The sequence below is a fragment of the Grampus griseus genome (genome assembly GCF_964374135.1).
Source record: "Grampus griseus genome assembly, chromosome: 1".
NCBI lineage: Eukaryota > Metazoa > Chordata > Mammalia > Artiodactyla > Delphinidae > Grampus > Grampus griseus.
The window spans coordinates 59,781,376-59,803,184 of record NC_139017.1 but is presented as its reverse complement, the minus strand read 5'-3'; the positions used below and the strand labels follow the sequence as shown (position 1 = coordinate 59,803,184).

The window sequence follows — 21,809 nt, the reverse complement described above, 5'->3', positions numbered from 1 at the left end:
ATAGGCCACGCTCTTCTCCCCGGGTCAGGCTGCCTCAAGGCTTTCTGCATTTCCTCTCCCTCGGGTCTCTGCTCCTTGTTTGCTGTGGGGGTCTGGATGCTTTGTCACATGTCACATGTGAGTGAACCTGGCTCAGCCTACGACCAGGCAAACAGAAGCAGCAGCCTCTGACAGGGTTGTGAACAAATACTCCAAGCCGGGTCTGGCCGACTGGGGGAGCTGCGCTGTACTTTGCCCTCGTGAATCGGCTCCATGGAGGCCGTGGCAAAGGTAGCTGACAGGCTGTAGATCTGAGGGCCAGGTAAGTCTTGGTAGATGTGGCACCTGGACTTTGACAGTGTCCAGGAGGAGAGCAGACACTCCTGGAGCTGCGCTGAGGGAAGGTGGTGGAGAGCCGTCAGAGCAGGTGTGTGGGAATGCTAGCGCCCTTGCTTGCTTTGTCTTGGCTGTACTTGCTGTGCTGTCGAATTAGGAAAGGCAATACTGACCTTAGTGGGACCAGGGAAGGTCATTTACGTGATGTGTGAGTATGACTTGTCACCGTAGATGTAATGCCTTCATTTGGAGAATCTTAGGTGCTTTTCATTTGGGGTCCTTAATTGTAACCTGAGGTCTAACCTGCTGGAGTTGATATCTTGGCAACGAAAATCAATTGTAGTTGACTTTGGCAAAGGGACTGGGTATTGTGCCTTTGCAGTCGGAGGAGGGCTGTCTAGTGAAAATATCTGGGAACAAGGTGGAAGAAGCTTTCTTCTTGTTGAAATTCCTTGTGTCCAAATGCTATCAAGTTCCGTGGGCCTTCAGGAAAAACCCATTTAGCCTTTCACCGTGTCCGGGGCATTTGGCCTCTGCTGGGATTTGCTGGAAAAGGCTCTCATCGCACCTGACTTTTTCAAGCAAGTGGGCTGACACGGGAAGGAAGGTGCAGGTTTTCCTGAGCTGGATTGCTCTCGAGGTGGAAGGCACTTCTGTGCTTTGTTCTTCTGGTATGTTCTGCTTACAGCTCTCGGCTCATAGCTGTGGACCCTGGCTCCGCCGCGTTCGAGCAGTGTGACGTCTTGATTTCAACACACACCCTTTGACCTTTTGTTCTGATATTCATTTTTATATTGGGCTGGGAGTTTCAGGAGTGGGAGCAAGTTGACTGGATCCGATCAGAACTTTTCAACGTAAAATAGTTCCCAAGGGAGAAGAAACACGGGGTGTGACTGAGCTGTGTATTCTGACACGAGAGACTCCTGAGCAGCAGTAAGGTGTGATGTGTGCTTTTTCTTTGGGGGCAGCTGGACACGGGTGCTGCTCTGTGATACAAGCAGAGAAGCTTGGAAGGTATCTTGTCTTCTGGAGCTATTTCCCATTTTGAAGCATAAGTGGGGAAAATCAGTTTGATGCTGGGGAGACTTCCAGGTTTTAAAATCTCCAGACATGGCTCTATAGTTTGTCAGGGAAGCAATCCCAAACTTGCGTCTCATCGCCTCCCCTGGAGCAGGGGCAGGAATGGCCAGATTATAGGGCCTAGTTCTTCTAAGACTTCAAGGATTCAGGAAATATGTCTCTTGAGGTCACTTTAAGCTCCTTTTTATTTAGGAAATGTCTTCAGCTGCTCACACTACCCTAATCTTTATCTCTGATAACACTAACTGCTATTTATTGAACAATTACTATATACCAGCCAGAGTGTAAGGATCTCTGACTCTGACAGTGACCCTGTCAGCTCATTATGGTCCTCATTTTATGAGTAAGGAAATTAAGGCTTGAAAAATTTAACTAGCTAATAAGTGGCAGAGTTAGGATTTGAACTGTGGTCTAGCTCTGTCTAAGGCCCACTCTATTTCTATGACAGCATACGGCCTCCATAGTAAATGTTGAATAAACATTTACTGGTGGAATATGTGAACACACATGTATTTTTAAATTTTTATTTTATTTTTGGCTGTGTTGGGTCTTCGTTGCTGCGCGCGAGCTTTCTCTAGTTGTGGCGATCAGGGGCTACTCTTCGTTGTGGTGTGTGGGCTTCTCATTACGGTGGCTTCTCTTGTTGCAGAGTACAGTCTGTAGGTGCACGGGCTTCAGTAGTTGCAGCACGCGCGCTCAGTAGCTGTGGTGCATGAGCTTAGTTGCTCCACGGCATGTGGGATCTTCCCGGACCAGGGATCGAACACATGTCCCCTGCCTTGGCAGACAGATTCTTAACCACTCTGCCACCAGGGAAGTCCAGCACACGTGTATTTAATTGGGATACTTTGATAGTGTTTTGGAGCTTCATCTATTACTGTTCTCTCTCCCATGCCTCCCACATCTATTGTTGCTCCAAATATACTTTTTAATTTTTATAGCAACATCAGTATAGTTGTCTAGCCTGTTATTTATTTCAAATATCTCCTTAAGATTTTTTTCAGCTATCTCTGTATCAGTGCCTGTGTGGTTTGTTTTAGATAGAAGATTTTGAGGACCGTAGGTGCTTCTTTCACAAAACCTAATTAACCTTCATGTTTGGATATAGGCCTAAAATGATGATAATTTTTTTCTTTCTGTTTTGTCTGTAGGAAGATAAAATAACTACACAACTGACTCAAAACACGAGAGAAATTCAGAAGGTCAGGGATGAAGCCTTGGGTTCCCCAGTGGCCGCCTCAGCCAGAGGGGAGGCCCCCAGCACCATCAAGGGATCCAGACCGAGGGCTTCAGAGAGATAGATACTATCGGCCTATTCGTCACTCTTGGCACAATGGAGAGAGGGTCCAACAAGAACAAGACATGGGCAGGAGCCCCCAACCACAGCAGGACCCTGGGGCAGACCACCAGCAGCCTCACTACGCGTCCAGGCCTGGGGAATGGCATCCGCCTGTGTCCAGGGATGACTATTATAAAGGTGGTTATCCCAGTCAGTTGTATTCAAGGTATGGGTTTAGAGCTGGAATTGACCCAGCTCTCCTAAATGCTTACAAACAGATTGCTCTTTTCCTTGTTCCTTTTCCTTTTATTTCTCCTCTTTTTCTTCTTTTTCCTTCTCCACCCTACTACACTGACTTAGCTATACCCTTTCCTCTCCCAAATTGGATTTTGGTGACTGAAAATATAATATTTTCCTTTCTTTATCCCCTAGGGGAGCTTCTTAAAGAAGCCATCACAATGTGATTGGGTGATGCGGGGAGAGGGTAGAAAGAATGATGAAATTCAAGACAGCAGATGAGACCCTCTTACTCTGGGATCACAAAAGGCAATGTTTGTAGACTCTGGAAAAGCTTTTCCTATGGACCTCTATAAAAAGTTCCTTATCCTCTTTGGAAGACTCTGACCCAGGGTTAGCACTGACCCACCAGCACCAAGAAGAGCCCTAGTGCCTAGAACATCACCTAGAGTGTGATGGGTACAGAAATAAACAATGTATTGAGTGAATGAATGGGAACTTAAAAAAAAATCAGAGAAAGCAAATACAAGCTTGTAGGCTCCAAATTCAGAATGAAGAGGTCTCAGTGAGGTAATTCTAGGAGAATCTGGAGAATCTGGAGTTCCTCCTCCTGGACTTCATATTTAATGTTGCAAGCCATCTATTTTCTACTTTAACTTTTTCAGGTGGGGTGATGTTTTCCTGCCTCCAGATTTAGGGTTGAAATTATGACAATTATTGTAAAGAATTCTGCCCCTATGAAATAGTAAAGAATTATTAATTGATAAAGATACTAACAACATGACGTTCCTTTGTTGAATTCACGAAGGAAGGTATGTTAAGGACAGAGGCAATAAAAGCAATCAGATTTAAGATGGTCCAACTTGACTTTTTCATCTCATTGCCATCTATAATATGCATGGGAATTGCAGTGGTATGTGAGGCACTTACACAGTCTTCTTGGGAAGGGGTTTCCTAAGGTGATGTCAGAGCAGGGTTTTCTCAGATAATATTTTGTGTTGTTGGTTGTGTGTGTATTGGAGGAGCAAGAGGGACCATGGGGAGGGAGAATGAGACACTTGGCTACGGTTTTGCTATAAAAATTGCAGCCTTGTTCTGACACAACGGTCCTACTCCTGCTCTGATTCTGGATTTTTTGGTTATGGGATCCAGAATGAACCGTGGCTTTAGAGCAGATTCTAGACAGGGGTCACAATTCTGTCCTCTGAAGTTGTTTCGTTTGTCAAGTCCTCCGTTGGTTTTTCTCTTTACCATGCTCATCCTTGAATGACTGGTCTTCTTTGTGATCCTTTAGGCCGGGCATTGAGGATCTCTATCAAAGCTATCACTCTCCAGCCCTAAGGGAAGAATATGCTTATGGAAGTTATTACTACCATGGACACCCGCAGCAGCTGCGGGAAGAAGGAGGTACGGAATAATCTCCAAGAAGCCTTTGGGATGGTGCAGCTGGTCGGATAGGGCAGAGGGCAAAGGGACCATGCTCGGAGCCTCACCCTGGGCCTCCTGCTGGGCTGAGGTAGAGCCCCAGCCTCACCTGCTTCTTGCTTGGCCAGATGAGGCCACAGCAATGACACTACTGCTAAATGTCTTGAGAAGAAGAGATAGAAAAGAGTCATTTTTCTTTGTACGTGTAGATGACGGCACTGACACTGTTACTACATTACTAGTATTATGGGTAGTTTGTACTTCATCCATATTTTTCTTCTAAGATTATAGTCTCTGACCAAGTAACAGTGAAGCCAGTTCTTAACAGTGAAGTCATCAAGTGTGTGGCTGGGCTGTAATGAGTCTGACCATCATTTACCCTGAGGGAGGCAGATATGTACAAAAAAAGAATTTAAACCTTACACCAATAGTAAGGCTTTAGGTAGGTACTAAAGGCATCTTCTGACCTGCTAGCAAAGAGAAACCTGTTTCAACGTTGAAAACACAAACATCTGTGCACACACATAAGATCCCCATTGTATAGAGCCGTGCTCATTGGTTCAGAGAGATGCATCTTATGGACTTTCACTGTTGGCTTTTACTTATCAACTTTACTTTACTCAATGTGGCAAATATGGTCAGCCCTCCGAATCTGCGGGTCTGCCTCTAACTGATGATTGAAAATATTCGAAGAAAAGAAAATTCCAAAAAGCAAAACTTGAATTTGCTGCTTGTAGGCAACTATTTCCCTGAGCACCTACATTGTATTTGCAACTATTTACATAGCATTTACATTGTATTAGGCATTATAATTCATCTAGAGATGATTTAAAGTATATGGAGGATGTGCATAGGCTATATGCAAACACTACACCATTTTATATGAGGGACTTGAACTTCCCCAGGTCCTGAAACCAATCCCCGCCATGGATACGGAGGGATGATTGTATGTTTTTATACCTGCTGTGCTCCAGTAACTCAGCTTCATGGCTTGCTAGTGTTTTTCTGAACTTTTAGGAATAGGAAGTGACCTGTCTTTATTTTGTTTTTTTCTGAGGGTGCAGTGGCAAGGCAAGGGAGTCCTTATATCTCGCATGAAGATTATCGAGATCAAAAGTACCTGAATGAACACCAACATGAAAACCAGAATAGTCCGTTTGGAACAAATAGTGAGACCCAGTTCCAGTAAGTGTGAAAGGAGAGGCCGGTTCAACATGATTCAGCCAAACGCAGGCTATGTTAGGCAAACCTTATGTCATCTGGTGCTGGTCCCTCATCTTCAGAAGCCCGTCTGCTTTTGTTCTGGCCACAGGGGTGTGAGAGTAGCCTGGGTTGGCTGGGACCAGCTGTTCCCATGGACACTAGGAGGAGGGATTCTTAATTCTGAGAGGTGGTTCCCAAAACCTGTGAGATTACTTGAGGTCCATCTTAGAGGAGGGCCTTAATTCTATGTTGGCCTCGGAACAGATGTGGCCTTGCAGAAGTTCTCCTGATTGGGTCCTGCCTGGGGCTGGGGTGCTTCTTCTCTGCCCCCTCCTGTGCCCTGAGAATGGGCTCTCCCGTGGGATAAGGTGAGCAGGGAACAGCATTTTGTTCAAGCACCTCTCTGGTGCCCTTAGACCTGATGCCTTAACCCTGCCTGGAACTCACCAGCCCAGCTGCTCTGATTTAACTTATTCCAGGACGTCAGGCCACAGAGACTGAGCCTCCTCTGCAGGGTTTGGGGCCACTTCTAGTAACTGTACTATGAACCCCAGGAGCTCCTGTTTTTCTGGTCCAATAGACTGAGGCGGAGAAATGGAGGACAAGGCTTTTCCCTGCGACACACGGGCCAACCCGACACCTGCCCACGCTTTGCAGCAAAACAGCCTCCAGCAGAGAGCAGCTCAGCCTTGCTGGCCTGCTCTGGACCCCCTCTCACCTGCTCCTGTCATTTTGCCGCAGATCTAAGCGTTGGAACCCTTATAAAGACAGTCCTGCTTCTAACTCTGGACAGGAGATGCCTGGGGACTTATTTGTGGAGAGTCCGCTAACTGGGGCCCAGAAAAACAAGGTAACCTGAAGTGACATGGGGCTGGTGGTCTGTGACAGTGAATCACACCTGCCCTCGTCAGTAGGGGCAGAGCAGGGCCCCGTGGGGCGGGGTCCCCAGTGGCCAGCAGTCTGAGGGGTCCCATTCCTCCCCAATTGGCAGAGCCTCTACCCACCTCTTCCTTTCCCTGCTCCCTGTTTCAGTCTTCTGGATCTGGGGCCCTGATCTGGCCCTTTTGCATTTTTTTTGCCAAGTTGGCTGGATCAGGAAATGTCACCCAAGTCACTCCAAGGTAGGAAAGAGAAGAGGCTGTCACCGGTATCCCAGTGGATTAGCAATTCGGTTTACCCAGGAAGTGGGAAGTTGCTAGAATCTTTTAATTCAGGTCTGAAAAGCAGAACTTTTCTTGACTCTTCCATCTCTCTTTTCTAAAATCTTACTGTGTGTACCAGCTGGGTTACAAAATGGAGCTCTTGAATTTTTTTTACAATAAACTTTAAATTTTGGAATAATTTTAGATTTATGGAAAAGTTACAAACATACTACAGAGAAAAACTCTTCATTTTTGACAGTCTTGTATTAATTTTGTATCCCTGATGAGATTTGTATGATTTGTGGGGCCAGTTTCTTCTGTACACCTGATGCTTCACAGGGCGGGGCACCTATTATGACTAACAGTAACAACAACACAGTAACAGCAGCCATACACACGTACAGCACTTTACAGTGTGGACAAAGAGCTTTTGTATCCATTGTTTGCATCCATTGTTTTACAGTCCTCAGGATGTAAATTCCGTGAATTTCTTGTACACCTGTATCCTTAGGGAAAGCATAGCACCTGGAGCATAGTAAGTGCTCATTAAACAGTTGGTGAATGAATGCAAGAGTAAGTACTTGAACTATATAGGGTAGGTATGATTATCTACATTGCAGATAAAGGTCCTGAGCTCAGCGAGTCTAAGTCACTTGTTCAAGTTCACAGCACTTGGTATTGACAAAGCTGGGATTGAATTCACCCTCCCTGACCCCAGGACCTGCATGCTTCCCACTAGGCCACAGTGAATCCTTTAGCAAACACCTGTCGATTGAATGATCCCTTCTTTTCCTTTCAGCACATCCACATTCATTATATTTATTTGAGAGTTTGAATTTTGTTGCCTTTGAAGAAACACTTGGGAGGACCGTCTCTCTGAAAGCGCTTCTGATTCTTCCCATGTGTTTTGTTGTTTTTAATTTCAGCCATCACTGACCGAGGAGTCCAACCTTCTCCGGCAGCACGAGTCTGGTCTCACCTCCAGCAGCTATGAGCTCAGTCAGTACATGACAGATGCCTCTGAGCTGTGCGACCCCATGGCTGCAGCAGGTTGGAGTCCAGTTCAGGCTGGTGGGTACTGAAGTGATCAAAGGAGTTGGCTGAGTCTGTTGAGAAGAGGGCTGGGTGGCACATGTCTTGGAAAGTCACCTTTGCCCTGTATTTCCAAGAGCAGACCATTTGTCTGCCTCATTTTTGTAGGTAGGTCTCCTGAGCAGAGTGGCCAACTTTGGCTCCATTTCCCCCCTTTTCTCTGGTACTGGAGATTGCATCATAGCTGATTCTTGGAAGAGAACACTGCCCCTAGCCATCACCAGGCTGGGAGAGGCGGAACTCAGAGGTACTGTTAGGTAATAGGTGAAGAAAATAAAGACCAGAGTCAGCTTGGGAAAGTGAAGGCAGGTCACAAAGGTCTGGATGTAGGAGACTTGCCCTGAGTACTGGGGCTATGAGAACCAGAGTTCCCAGCGTGTCACCATTGCTGGGAGTCTGGCCCTGGTACATTATCATTTGTGCCAAACCATCAACTCCTTGCATTATATTCTGACATATTCTCAGAGGTTCAGCTCTTATTGGAGCATGGGCTTCTTCTAGTTATGTAGCCCATCCAGAATCTTATCTTGGTCCCAGGTGGAATTTGGAAAGAAGTGTGTCTGTGGAGTATTTCTAAAGTAAAGCAAAGCAGTGGCAGTAATGCTAACAGTGTCCGTCTGTGTCTGTTGGTTAGAGGACATCTCGGCAGCTGGTCCCAAGACACCCATGAAGTTCTACATCCCTCACGTGCCTGTGAGTTTTGGGCCAGGAGGTCAGCTGGTGTGTGTGGGTCCCAGATCTCTCAGTGATGGACAGACGGCCCTTGTTGAACTGCACAGCATGGAGGTAAACAAGATTCTGTGTCCTCGGAATGTCAGCACCCTGCTCCCTGATTCCCTTTGCCTGAGCCCTGGGCATCTCCAGGAATAGGGTGCTCTTGGAGGGGACTGGGCCAGGCACCCTATGGATTGGGGTGTGTGTGTGTGTGTGTGTGTGTGTGTGTGTGTGTGTATGAAGGAATGGCTGGGGCTCTTCTGTGAGAGAAGTAATGCTAGACTTCTGTTTTTCATGAGATGCTATTGGGTCATATTCAGCAACTAGAGAGCTCATTTCTGTCCTCTGCTTTCTCCATGAGGCACTGAGCCACATCCTAGGATCATGGCTCTGGGTTCTGATGCTGGACTTAACTGAGCAATGGGGCACTGGGGGGACATAGTCTTAAAGACCAAACTTGATTTTTTGTTCCAGGTTATTCTTAATGATTCTGAGGAACAAGAAAAGATGAGGACTTTCTCAGGACCCCTGATTAGGTAAATTACCATGAGAGCTGCAAAATAAGGGCTTTTGAAACCTATAAAATCTTCCTGCCCAGATCAGCATTTTGGGGATTTGTTCTTGACTTCCTTGAAAGAAAATGTCTCTCCCCATTGGAGTGGAATCTCCGTGCTACAAGTTGGAGCCAAATGTGGCCTGAGCCATTTTGACAAGCAATTTGAGTGTTGAAAGGCAGAAAGAAAAATTAACTTAAAGGTTTAAAAATCTGAAATCAGTTCTATTTTACAAAGCCTCCATGGTAAGGGGTTTTAGCGTTCTGTGTACTTAATAGTACTTAAACTGGTAGAAGAGTGGAACACAGCCTGGGAAATCATAGGCAAGTGGATCATATGGAAAAATTTTTTCTGGAGAGGTAAGTAACATGGCCAGCATTTGAGTTACTGGACAGTGTGCAAGTCTGCCCTCTGCAGGATTGAGCTAGAACTGCTTTTACATTGCTAGTCATGTTACCGATAAATATTCAGGATGCTCTTTGTCGTGGAGAGAGGAGTCCTGGCTGGTGTCAGAGGTGAGATAATGCACCCCAAAGCCCTTACAATATCATCACTACTGTGTAAATGTGTTCTTATCCTGAAGCTTCCCCCTCCAAGAAAATCCCCATAGTATTTTGACAGTTCCTTCAAGTAAAAATGAGTGTTGTCTCCATTTCTTACACACGGGTGTACAGATGTGGGGTAGAGCACCGAGCTGGGTATTTGGACGCTAGGGTACTGGTCCCAGTTTGATTGATTTCATTGAATGATTTCAAGCAAATAATAATTCCTGTTTATTGGGTACTTATATACACTACACAATTGGCTAATTCCTTTTTGTACGGAGGTAGACTTTAAAAAAAATTTTAGTTTGAAATATAGTTGATTTACAATGTTGTGTTAGTTTCAGGTGTACAGCAGAGTAACTCATATAGATATATATACATAGGTATATATATCTATTCTTTTTCCAATTCTTTTCCGTTATAGGTTATTACAAGATACTGAGTTGGAGGTAGACTTTTTAACTATTCCTATTTTAGCGAAAAGAGCAGAGGCTCAGAGGAGATAAGAAACTTGTGTAAGCTGAGAAGTGGCTGGCTAGATTTAAACGCAGGGTTGTCTGAGCCCAAAGTCTGTGCTCTTCCTTGATACCAAACAGTCATTTCAGGTCTCTGGGCCTCAGTTTCCTCCTCTGTAAAATGGAGAGGGTGGACGAGAGAATCTCTGAGGTCCCTTCCTGTTCTATAAGGAAACAACTATTCTGTAGCTATAGACTCACTACCCCCGTCCTGGATTGTCAGGCTTCTATCCCATCTCCAGCCCCAGCAACACCCTCACACTGTAGGAGGGGACTGTGGTCCTACCCGGGGGAGGAATCTGTCCCTCACTCTTTGCTCCCTGAAATCTCTCCATAGGGAAGATGTACACAAGGTGGACATCGTGACGTTTTGCCAGCAGAAAGCAGCGCAGAGTCGCAAATCTGAGACACCAGGGAGCAGAGACTCGGCTCTACTGTGGCAACTGTTGGTTCTCCTTTGTCGGCAGAACGGGGTCAGTATCACTGCGCTGGCAGGTGGGCAGGTGCAGGCTGGGTTGGAACTGAAGTCTTCCTGGGAGAGAGAAGATTTGGCTTGTGGCATGATTGATTATAAAAGGTAACATTAAAGAAGCAACAAATGGCCTCAAGGGGAAAAACTGCTCAGATGTCAATGCCAGTTTGCTAATGCTAACCTTTCCCCCGCCCTTCTCCACTAGCCTGGGGTTATCTCCCGGTTCTTGGGTTACTGCGCTAAGCAGATGATACACCTGGGAGAGTGTGCATATTTCTGGTCATCGTTGTGGCTCCTGACAGGCAGAAAGCAAGCATGAGAGTGAAGCTGGAGTTTGAATTACAACAATCTAAGAAGGGGCTGTCTTGTGTTTGCACGTCAGCCTCTTCCTGAAGAGGGCAGGTGCTCTGGTGCCTTCCTTCTTCAGCCTGGGCTGCCAGCATGAGGATGAATAGGATTCTCTCCCAGGATGGCCCTCTTTCCCTTGCAGTCCGTGGTGGGGTCTGACATCGCGGAGCTGCTGGTGCAGGACTGCAAGAAGCTGGAGAAGTACAAGCGGCAGCCGCCTGTGGCCAACCTCATCAACCTGACGGATGAGGACTGGCCAGTACTGAGCTTGGGGACCCGGAACCTGCTCACTGGGGAGGTTCCCCCCAGCGTGGAGACGCCTGCGCAGATCGTGGAGAAATTCACTAAGTTGCTCTACTATGGAAGGAAAAAGGCAAGTGCTGTGCCCGCTTCTGCTTAAAAAAGTAACCAGCATCCCCACCGCTCACCCCTCCCAATTGTATGAGTGACATATACTCATTTTATAGCACTTAAGTTCAGAAAGGTACAAAGAAAAAGAAGAACACCCATAATCCTATCACTAAAAGATAATGCCTGTTAACATTTTGATATATTTATTTCTAGCATTTTCAATGCGTATATATTAAAAATCAAATTAAATTACATATACAATTACTTCTTTCTTTTCCCCTTAAGAGTATATGGTGAAATACTCTCATAGCATTAAAACGTACCATTTAAAAAATGGACTGTATTCTATTATATGAATGTATCACATTTTATTTAACCAGTTCACTGTTGTTGAATATATAGGCTATGTACAGATTTGTCACCCATTATAAATTATACCATTCGAACATCTTGTTGTATAAACCTTTGGCTGATTTTTTAAGATACATTCCTAGAAGTAGAACTACTCAGTTAAAGGCTATGCACCATTTTTTTTTTTTTTTAATTTTATTTACTTCTGGCTGCGTTGGGTCTTTGTTACTGCGTGCGGGCTTTCTCTAGTTGTGGCGAGTGGGGGCTACTCTTTGTTGTGGTGCGCGGGCTTCTCATCATGGTGGCTTCTCTTGTTGCGGAGCACGGGCTCTAGGCTCGTGGGCTTCAGTAGTTGTGGCTCTAGGCATACAGGCTTCAGTAGTTGTGGCTCGCAGGCTCTAGAGTGTGGGCTCAGTAGTTGTGGTGCACGGGCTTAGTTGCTCTGTGGCATGTGGGATCTTCCCGGGCCAGGGCTCGAACTCATGTCCCCTGCATTGGCAGGCGGGTTCTTAACCACTGTGCCACCAGGGAAGTCCCAAGGCTATGCACTTTTAAAAGGTTCTTCACATATACACTAAGTCAGTTTCCAGAAAATTTGTTTACAAATGATATCCCCATCAGTTATATCTAAAATATACCTATCAATACTGAATACTTTAATTCCACTGATGAAGTGATGCCTTGTTTATTTTTTGAAATGTAAATTAGAATTTATTAATTAAAAATTTTAAATTGAGGTATATTTGACAAAATTGTAAGATATTTAAAGTGTACAGTGTGATGGTTTGATATACATATACATTGTGAAAGGATTCCTCCCATTTAGATAATTAACACATCCATCACCTCACGTGTTTCCCTATTATTTTATGCCTTGTTTAGTTTTGAAGTTGAACTTACATTTTACAAAAGTCTTAAATATTTGAATATATGACTGAAATCAATTTGAATCAATCTAATTAAAAAAATCAAAAGATGAAAGGGATATAATGGGAGAAATGATGCTGTCCCCCACCCCCTCGCAGCCATGCAATTTCTCTCATTGAAATATCCAGAGATATTTTCTGCATATATAATTATTTTCTCCTTTGTTCCCTTATAGCATACTATGTACCATTTCTTTACCTTCCTTTTGTCATTTAGCAAAATACTTTAGGAAACACTCTATGTTGGGGTTGGCAATTTTTTTCTGTAAAGGGACAGACAGTAAATATTTTAGGCTTTGCAGGCCATGGGGTCTCTACTCAACTGTGCTGTTGTCCCCTGAAAGCAGCCACAGACAATCTGTAAATAAATGGGTGTGGCTGTGTTTCAATAAAACTTCATTTATCGACATAGAAATTTGAAATATATATCACTTTCATGTGATGAAACATTATTCTTCTTTTGATTTTTTCCAATAATTTAAAAATGTAAAAACTATTCTTAGCTTGTGGGCTGTACCAAAGCAGGCAGTGGGCTGAATTTGGTCTTCAGGCCACGTTTTGCTGTCTCCTGTTCCTTATAGTATATAAATACCTTCCTCATTATTTCTTACGGCTGCATAGGTTTCTATAGATAAATTATAATTGATTCAACTAAACCTCTATAGATTGACATTTAGATTATTTCTAGTCTTTCGCTATTACAAATAATGCTGCAATGAATAGCATTGTCATTTTGCCCTGTGGAGAGAATATATGTAAGGAAAGTTTGTGGAAGTGGAAGCTTTGGGTCAAAGGGTATATGGTTTGTAATTTTGATAGATATCGACAAATTGTTCTTTTAGAGGTTGTACCGATTACTCTACCAGCAATGTATGAGAGTGCCTGTCTCCCCACACTGTCACCAGCCCAGTGTGTTTCCAAACTTTTGGATATGTGCCAGTCTGAGAGGTGAAAAAATGTATAGTAGTTATTTGCATTTCTCATTATAAATGAAGTTGAATATCCTTTAACCTGTGATTATTTTTTGTCATGGATTTTCCACATTTTCCTGTTGGATTTTTGATACCCACTTATTGATTTGTAGAAGCGCTTTACTTTTTTAGGATTTTCTGTCCAAAATCACTTTTTTGGGGTCATATTTAGAAAGGTTTTTCCTGCTTCAAAATTGATTTATGAAAATAAAGTTGAAGTACTTTTCTGACTTCACCTTTACATTTAAATCTTTAATTGTGTGTATGTATTTGTATGTGATGCTATCTTTTAAATGAGTGCAAGATATACTCAGTGAAAATTAATGGGATCAACTTATAGCATCTATATGTATGTATATATGTGTATGTGTGTGTGTGTGTGTGTGTGTATTCATTATATAGTAGGGACTTGCTATTTCACCAGTGATTCATTTATTCAATAAACATTTATTAAGCAGCCGCTACTTCTAAGACATTGAACCCAGTCAGGGGATACAGAAATAAATCAGTGATAATCTCTTTCCTTAAGAATGATAAATAATGACCATAACAACAGCAATAAAGCGAATATTTGAAAAATACTTTCTATGTGCCAGATACTCACTTAACACCTTACATGCATTATCTCATTTATCTTCGTAGTAGGTCCTATTCCTGTTTTATGTATTTACCAAGGAGGAAAGTTAGTAAATAATAAAGCCAGGGTTTAGATTTAGGCAGCCTGGTGCCTAAGCTTGGGCTTGTAATCACCCACCACATCTCCTGTCATACACTGACCCAAAGGTAAACGGTGGGTAGGTAGAGTACTATGGGAGTTCACGGTGATCTATGAGGAGCTGGACACCACAATATCTTTAAAACCTTTAACACTTGACTGGGGTCTTATTTCTGGCATTGTGTGAGATTGACATCCTTGATATAAGTTCTCAATTTCTTCACTTATTCTTAAATTATATTTTTGGAGATGCAGATTTTTGAGTAAACTAGTAATTCTCAACCAATCATTAGTAACTCCTTTTAAAAATACTATTATGAAATAGTTTAACATACAAAAAGAGCATTTTTTTAAAGATTTCACCTGTTTTTCTTTTTTAAAAAATTTAAGTATAGTTGATTTACAATGTTACGTTAATTTCTGCTGTACAGCAAAGTGATTCAGTTATACATATATATACGTTCTTTTTCTAAATATTCTTTTCCATTATGGTTTATCACAGAATATTGAATATAGTCCTCTGTGCTATACAGTAGGACCTTGTCGTTTCAAAAAGAGCAATCTTAATGTCATTTTTACTTCCACTGGATATGAGGCTGAATTTCTTAACTGTGATTGTTTAAATTTATTCTCTCTTCAAAGAAGATAACATGGGAGATGTTGGGATAATCAAATAAATTTTCGTTTGGAGGTGGAAATACCTCATTAGTGACCTCCTGTCCAAAAATCACATTATTTGGGGGGCACTAAGGAAATTATTAATACCAGGTCAACCTCACATATAAACTAAGTTCTTACTAAATAGGTTTGAAAATTAAATGAAGAGGTGAGTATGTGTGTGTGTATGTTTTAAAATTTGCAGCTTCAAACCCATGTCACCAAGTTAACAGTGTCATTAATTTGACGTATGAAGTTGATAGTTAACAAGCACTTGATAGTAAGCAGTTAGTTATAGTATTAGCTGGGGGTAGGTTAACTATTATGTATACTGGCTTAAACATAACAGCAGCCTCGGGATTTCCCTGGCGGTCCAGTGGTTAGGACTTCACGCTTCCAAAGCAGGGGGCATGGGTTTGATCCCTGGTCAGGGAACTAAGATCCTGCATGCCGCGTGGTGCAGCCAAAAACAAACAAACCAACCAACAACCCTCCCCCTCCAGACCATAATAGCAGCCTCTTTCTTTTCATGCGAGAGTAACGGGCAGGTGAACAGAAGATGGGGCAGCCCTCCTCCATGTACTCACCCGGGGACTCAGCTGTAGGAGGCTCCACCATCTTCAATGCAGAGTCTCTAAAGTTTCTGGGAGTCATCTTCGTTCCAGCCCGACGGGGAAGAGGCCGTGGAGGGTTGAGCACGGGGAGGGGTTCTACGGGCCAGACCTGGAAGCTTCACACATCGCTTCCCTTCCCATCTCAGTGCCACACCTCAGTGCCAGGGAGGTGGGAAATGCAGTCCGGCTCTTGGCCTAGGAAGGGGAACTTGGATTTGGGTGAGGAGCTAGCAGTCTCTGCCACAGTTGTTAATAAAGAAATGGTTCCTTGGGGCTTCCCTGGTGGCGCAGTGGTTAAGAGTCCACCTGCCGATGCAGGGCACACGGGTTCGTGCCCCGGTCCGGGAAGATCCCACATGCCGCGGAGCGGCTGGGCCTGTGAGCCATGGCCGCTGAGCCTGCGCGTCCGGAGCCTGTGCTCCGCAACGGGAGAGGCCACAGCAGTGAGAGGCCCGTGTACCGCAAAAAAAAAAAAAAAAAAAAGAAATGATTCCTCAAGAGGGGGTATCTTTATGTGTATGGCTTATTCATTTGGTTGTGCAGTGGAGGCTAACACAACATTGTAAAGCAATCATACTCCAATAAAAACTAATTAAAAGAAAGAAAGAAAGAAAGAAATGGTTCCTCTACCACGCCCCCATGAACACCATCTCGCAACTCGTCTTTTGAGACCCAGTGCTGGGGGTGAGATGCTTCTCTCATTTTTTGGTGCTTAGGTTCATAAAAGTATTGTGTGACTTTGGCTAAAGAGATAAAGCTAACTGGAAACTATGTCTGAGGGGGAGCTAATGCAATCACATAAGGGGTTTGATAAGGTGAAGCCTGGAGAAAGGGGCAGCTTAGAGAGAAGTACCTGCCAGTTAAAGCCATTTCTCTCCCGTTCCTTTCTCACGTTCGCAGGGGAGGCTCTGAGAGTCTTCCTGGAAGCTCGGCCTCTGCTGCTCGGGGGTGGGGGTGGGGCAGTCCCCAAGCACAGTCGTTTGCTGTTGCTCTTAGAGGCAGGTGAGCAAGGTGGTACTGAAGGTGATGTCTGTGTTTTCAGGAAGCCTTGGAGTGGGCCATGAAGAACCATTTGTGGGGTCATGCTTTGTTCCTTGCCAGCAAGATGGACCCAAGGACCTACAGCTGGGTCATGAGTGGGTGAGTTGGGGACGTGCCAAGAAGACCAATGGAGCAGAGCGGCCTCCCCTCCAAAGGTGGAGGTGAGGGTGGGGAGAAATGCAAGATGCGCTGAAAGGCCCCACCCTCCAAGCATCTTTCCAATTCTAAGTTGGACGTAGCATTTCTCTTCTCCAGATCCTAATAAACTAGACACAGACACATTCTTTCTAGCTGGTAAATTGAATAAAACATTTTACTAATGTTTCCCAGGGTCAAAGTTTCCAAAAAGTAAGTAGGTTTCTACATTGCAGTAGCCTTCTCTCTTTGGGAGGGTCTGCTCCGGAGAGTTCCATCAGTGAGGGGGTCGATCACTTAAGGGAAACTGACAGAGCCTGACGACTGAGAGTTAGTAACTTCCTGCTTCGTCCTGCAGCACGGGTGTGGGTGCTGGGAAGTAGGGAGGGATACAGGGTAGCAGGACTGCAAGCTGTGGTAGAAAGGGGTTTATAGGACTGGGGATTAGATCCAGCAGCCTTCATCTACTGGGAGATGTCAAGACTGAAGGCGTCCCTTCAGGTTACACTGGGCCACCAGGACCCGGGTGCCGGGGGGACCGGAAATAATACCCAAACCAGGACGGAATAGGAATGGAGGTGTGAGTACCTAGCCAGGAGTTTAGAACAAGGGCAATGAAACAGCTGAAGAGACTCAGAACCAAGTGGAGGTGGAGGTGTATGGGGTGCTGTAAGGGGTCAGCCCTTCAGGCTGCAGTTAGCATCCATGGACTGTCGGGGACAGATGTGTGGCAGGGGTGGGCTGGGGTGGGAGCCCTCCTATAAGGAGCAGCCTTGGGTTAGACGGAGAAAAGGATGGTACCTCAAAATTTATCTTCTCATGTTGGTTAAAGCCGCGAAGCTACCGTCTCTGCTTATCTTATATTTCAATCCCCCGTACATCCCATTGGGCAGAGAGTTGGATGAGAAAATGGACACCCACACTTTAAGTTCAGTCTGTGGGGCTAACGTCTGTCACTACCTGGGAGCCCATTCTTCACCATGGCTTCCATGAAATCTCTTTATTACTCTGACCCTCGGTTTTCCCGGGGACTAGTGACACCACCACGTACTTCATTACGTTCAGAGACCGGAATGGTGAGAAGCACTGAACTTCTATTAGGATAAGCGCTCTGAGCTCCGGAGGAAAGGTGCTGTTAAAAAAAAGGTGGTGTTGGGCTTCCCTGGTGGCGCAGTGGTTGAGAGTCCGCCTGCCGATGCAGGGGACGCGGGCTCGTGCCCCGGTCCGGGAAGATCCCACATGCCGCAGAGCGGCTAGGCCCGTGAGCCATGGCCGCTGAGCCTGCGTGTCCGGAGCCTGTGCGCCTCAGCGGGAGAGGCCACAGCGGTGAGAGGCCTGCGTACCGCAAAAAAAAAAAAAAAAGATGGTGTTCCGAGGGATGAGTTTCCTTTGGGTTTTGGAAACGAACGTCCCACAACTCCACACTGTAGCATATATCTCGGCTATAGATTTTTGCCTTGGGCCATTGCTATCTGATGGGGCCCAGTGAATCATGAAAACTCTCTTACTGAGTATGCTTAAATCTCAAATCAGCCATAGAGCTTATTAGGTCCTTGTTAAGCAGATCCCATGGTTGGTCATCAGCATGATCATTTCTGGTCCCTGCTCTGCGCCTCTTTGGTTACTGAAAATGACTATATAGTGCTTGTGAGCAAAAGCAGTAGACACCCAGGCTAGCGATGAGCCCGGAAAACAGCACTGAGAGCTGTGGGCTTGGGAAGGAGGGCTGCTGTGGGGCAGTGGGCGTGGAGGGTGCCTGGGGAGGAGGTGCCCACCGTTGGGCTCTCAGGGGTCTTTGAAGTATTTGTGGCTCACCTCCGTGATGGACGGAGGCCTACAAAATAGTTACTCAAGAGTTAGGGAGTCAGTGCTGAAATACCGAAGATCTTCCCCAGTAATGAGGTCTATTTGGCGTGTGTGGTGGGATGGAGATCCGAACGTGGGATGGAGCAGAAGCACAACTGAAAAGAGAGACTCAAGTTCCGAAAGAAGCTGCTGCAACCAAATACAAGTAGATGAGGCCTTGTGCCTCACAGGCAAGGGGTTAGAGGCTCTCTTGGCTGGATTCCCACTGACGGACGGTCTCCTCTCTCTGCAGCTTCACCAGCACGCTGGCGCTCAACGACCCACTGCAGACCCTCTTCCAGCTCATGTCGGGAAGGATCCCACAGGCAGCCACGGTACCCTCTGTGACAGGACCCCCTCAACACCCCAGCACCCTAAGGGTTTAGGGGGTAGGGACTGCTCGGGAATGAGGTGATGGCTTTAGAGATGAAAAATAAGTAATTACTGTTGGTTAATCACCTCCCAGGTGCCTGGCCCTGTGCTAAGCGCTGTGATGCATGTTATTTCGTTTAACGCACGGAGGTAGGAATGATTAGCCCTGTTTTGCAGACGTGACGACTTAGTCCCAAAGGTGTAAAATGACCAAGATCACAGAGCTAAGAGTAGTGGAGTCAGGATGGGCCCGGGTCTGTCTGATTCCAAAGACTGTGCCCTTTCCACAATCCACCGCTACCCGCTGTGTGGCAAATAGCGAGAGAACCCGAGGCTGCTCTCCACGCTTCCCACAACCAGGCTTTCTTTCTTCCCCACCACTGCACGTGACCCTTCAAAGCTGGACATGTTAGATTCTACGTCATCAGTGTGGGATGTGGCTCAGGAGACCCTGAGGCCAGCTTGATAGTTTTCCCATTATAAGAGCGTTGATCTTTTTGTCCCAAGGTATTCCTTCCCTATCCTCAAAGTCCAATAACTTTACTGAGATATATCTTGTTGTTGACTGTCTGTGTCAGTTATTCGGGGATACAGCACGCTCTTTTAATATGTGCATCCGTATCTTACAGTTCCAGAGAAATTTCTTGAATTATATCCTTCAGTATTTATTTTGTTCTCTTATTTTGGTTTTCTTTTCAGGAACACCCTCTATACACAAAATATATATAGTTCATATATATATATATATATATATATATATATATATGAACTGTATACATATATACATGTGAATTATATATATATAATTCTCTCTTTAATTAAAACAAATTTTTTTTGGTTTCAATTCTTTCTTTCTTCTTTTTTGCTGTGTGTCCATCCTGTGTGTCGCTTACTGTGTTTTCATCAGTGTCTCTTGGCTTCTGTGCTTTTTCCATTTTTGTCTTTATTTCTTTGATTTTTCTCCCACTTCTCTCCTGAGCTCTGCAGGTCACATTTGCCTCCTCCTGTTCTCCACCATCTCTTTCCTCTGCTCCTGTAACTTAGCTTTAGACCCTTGCTTCATAGAACAAATTGTTTCATTATTTTACTTAAATTCATGATGCAATGTTTGGTGACAATTCTTTGTTTTGTGGAAACATTTTTCTGGTGAATGTTCTCTCTACCTTCCCCCCTCCTTTTATCTTGATGGTATATTTGTAGCGATTCTGTACTTGTTCCTTCATAGGCTTCAGGTCTTCCCTGGATGGGTTATTTATGGGAGGTTTGAGCTGGGGAGGTGCCAGGGCCATATTCCAGGGCAGCTGGCATTTCCGCATGACCTGGTGTTTTCTGTGACCATTTTTGCTTCTCCTCAGCCAGTGGAGATGGCTGTGGGATCCCCTCCTTCTGGTATTCTCTCTGCCTCCTAAACCCACCTCTGTTCAATCTCCATTACTTTTGGAAGCCTTTTCTTGTGTTTAGAGGCTTGGATTTTTGCTGACACCTAGTTTCAATGAAAATGTACTTCACGCTTTTGCTTTTTTGCCTCTCTTATTGCTGTGGACAATTTCAAGAAAAGAAAAGAGAAATGATGACTTTCATGCCCCCTCGTCAAACCAGCTGGCTATACTGGAACATGGGGTGCACCTCACAATTCTGCTGAGGGCCTGTGCTCTGCAATGAAATTGCACCATGTCACAAAGCACTAAATGCAGGAAAAGATGTAATCAGCATACAGTCCATTGGGTCTCATTACACTGGTAGAGTTTGCTAAATGTTCCCTACTCTTGGGTGAGAAAACCGAGGAGCCAGAGGTGATATTTGCAGTATTTGAGCCTAGTGTTTGAGAGTTTCCTAGCATCGTAGCATCCAGTAAAAGGCTAGACTTTGGTACTTATAATAAGAGGAGTAGTGGAAAAAGCATGGCAGCTGGAAAACACAGACGTGGGCTTCTGTCAGAGGCTTAACCTAGACTCTACTCCTCACTGTTGTGGGAACTGGACCCTGCTACTTAATCTCAGAGCCTCAGCTTTTCTTCTTTGTGGGCATTTTGATGCCTAACAGAGCTACTGTAAAAATTAAAGGGGAGAGAATATCTGAACATATCAACCACCATGCTTGGCCCACTCAAGTTAGTTAATAAGCGTTCTCTCTCTCTCTTCTCCCTCCATAGACCTGCTTTACAGTGATTTTTTTTCCAAATCGCCGGGGGGAGGAGACAGAAGAATTATTTCTAAGTTTTTGTTCTTTTAGCAAGGGCTTTTCTTTTGCTAGTCCCTTTAGTTTCAGCAAGAAAGAGCCTGGCTCACATGTTAAAATGGGGATAATAATAGTACCTAATGCACGTGACTGTTCTTAGGAGAAATGCTTATTAGCACAGGCTGTGGCCCAGGGTCAGGGTGCAGTAAGTGAGAACTGCTGTTATTATTGTGATTTATTGTCATCCTCGTCCTCATTCACACTGCATTGCCCAGATAAACAGAGTCACTATAAAATGGAGTTGGATAAAGCATCCTTTGTTCTATGGGATAATTACAAAGACAATACCAAATAACTGTGAATTGTTTTGACCTCCAGATCTTAGCTATTACTGTCAATCTCCTGCTCTATCTTTTCAGTATAACAAATTGGAGGAGAGACGGGTCTGCAAGTCACCTCTTTCCTTTGCTGTGCTTCTGTGTGTGTGTGTGTGTGTGTGTGTGTTTTATATACATGTAATTTATAATGTGCAAACCAAGTGTAAGGCACTATGCTATGGGCTTCACCTAACTATATTATTATCAACAGTTATCCTGGGATGAAGTGAGAGAGTAGCATGGACATATATACACTACCAAATGTAAAATGGATGGCTAGTGGGAAGCAGCTGCATAGCACAGGGAGATCAGCTCGGTGCTTTGTGACCACCTAGAGGGGTGGGATAGGGAGGGT

General features: G+C 44.7%; 1 protein-coding gene across 1 annotated transcript in view; it reads left to right on the top strand.

The window, feature by feature from the left end:
• Positions 1–274: 274 nt before the first annotated feature.
• SEC16B (SEC16 homolog B, endoplasmic reticulum export factor) overlaps positions 275–21,809 on the top strand; it is a 39,879-nt gene continuing 18,344 nt past the window's right edge. Inside the window, exons 1-12 of the mRNA XM_082680338.1 lie at positions 275–406; positions 2,547–2,900; positions 4,206–4,318; positions 5,401–5,521; positions 6,281–6,389; positions 7,608–7,752; positions 8,408–8,559; positions 8,962–9,023; positions 10,439–10,574; positions 11,064–11,294; positions 16,549–16,646; positions 18,781–18,862. Coding sequence (XP_082536464.1) covers positions 2,605–2,900; positions 4,206–4,318; positions 5,401–5,521; positions 6,281–6,389; positions 7,608–7,752; positions 8,408–8,559; positions 8,962–9,023; positions 10,439–10,574; positions 11,064–11,294; positions 16,549–16,646; positions 18,781–18,862 — 1,545 coding nt within the window. The 5' untranslated portion in view covers positions 275–406; positions 2,547–2,604. The remainder of the gene's footprint in view (positions 407–2,546; positions 2,901–4,205; positions 4,319–5,400; positions 5,522–6,280; positions 6,390–7,607; positions 7,753–8,407; positions 8,560–8,961; positions 9,024–10,438; positions 10,575–11,063; positions 11,295–16,548; positions 16,647–18,780; positions 18,863–21,809) is intronic.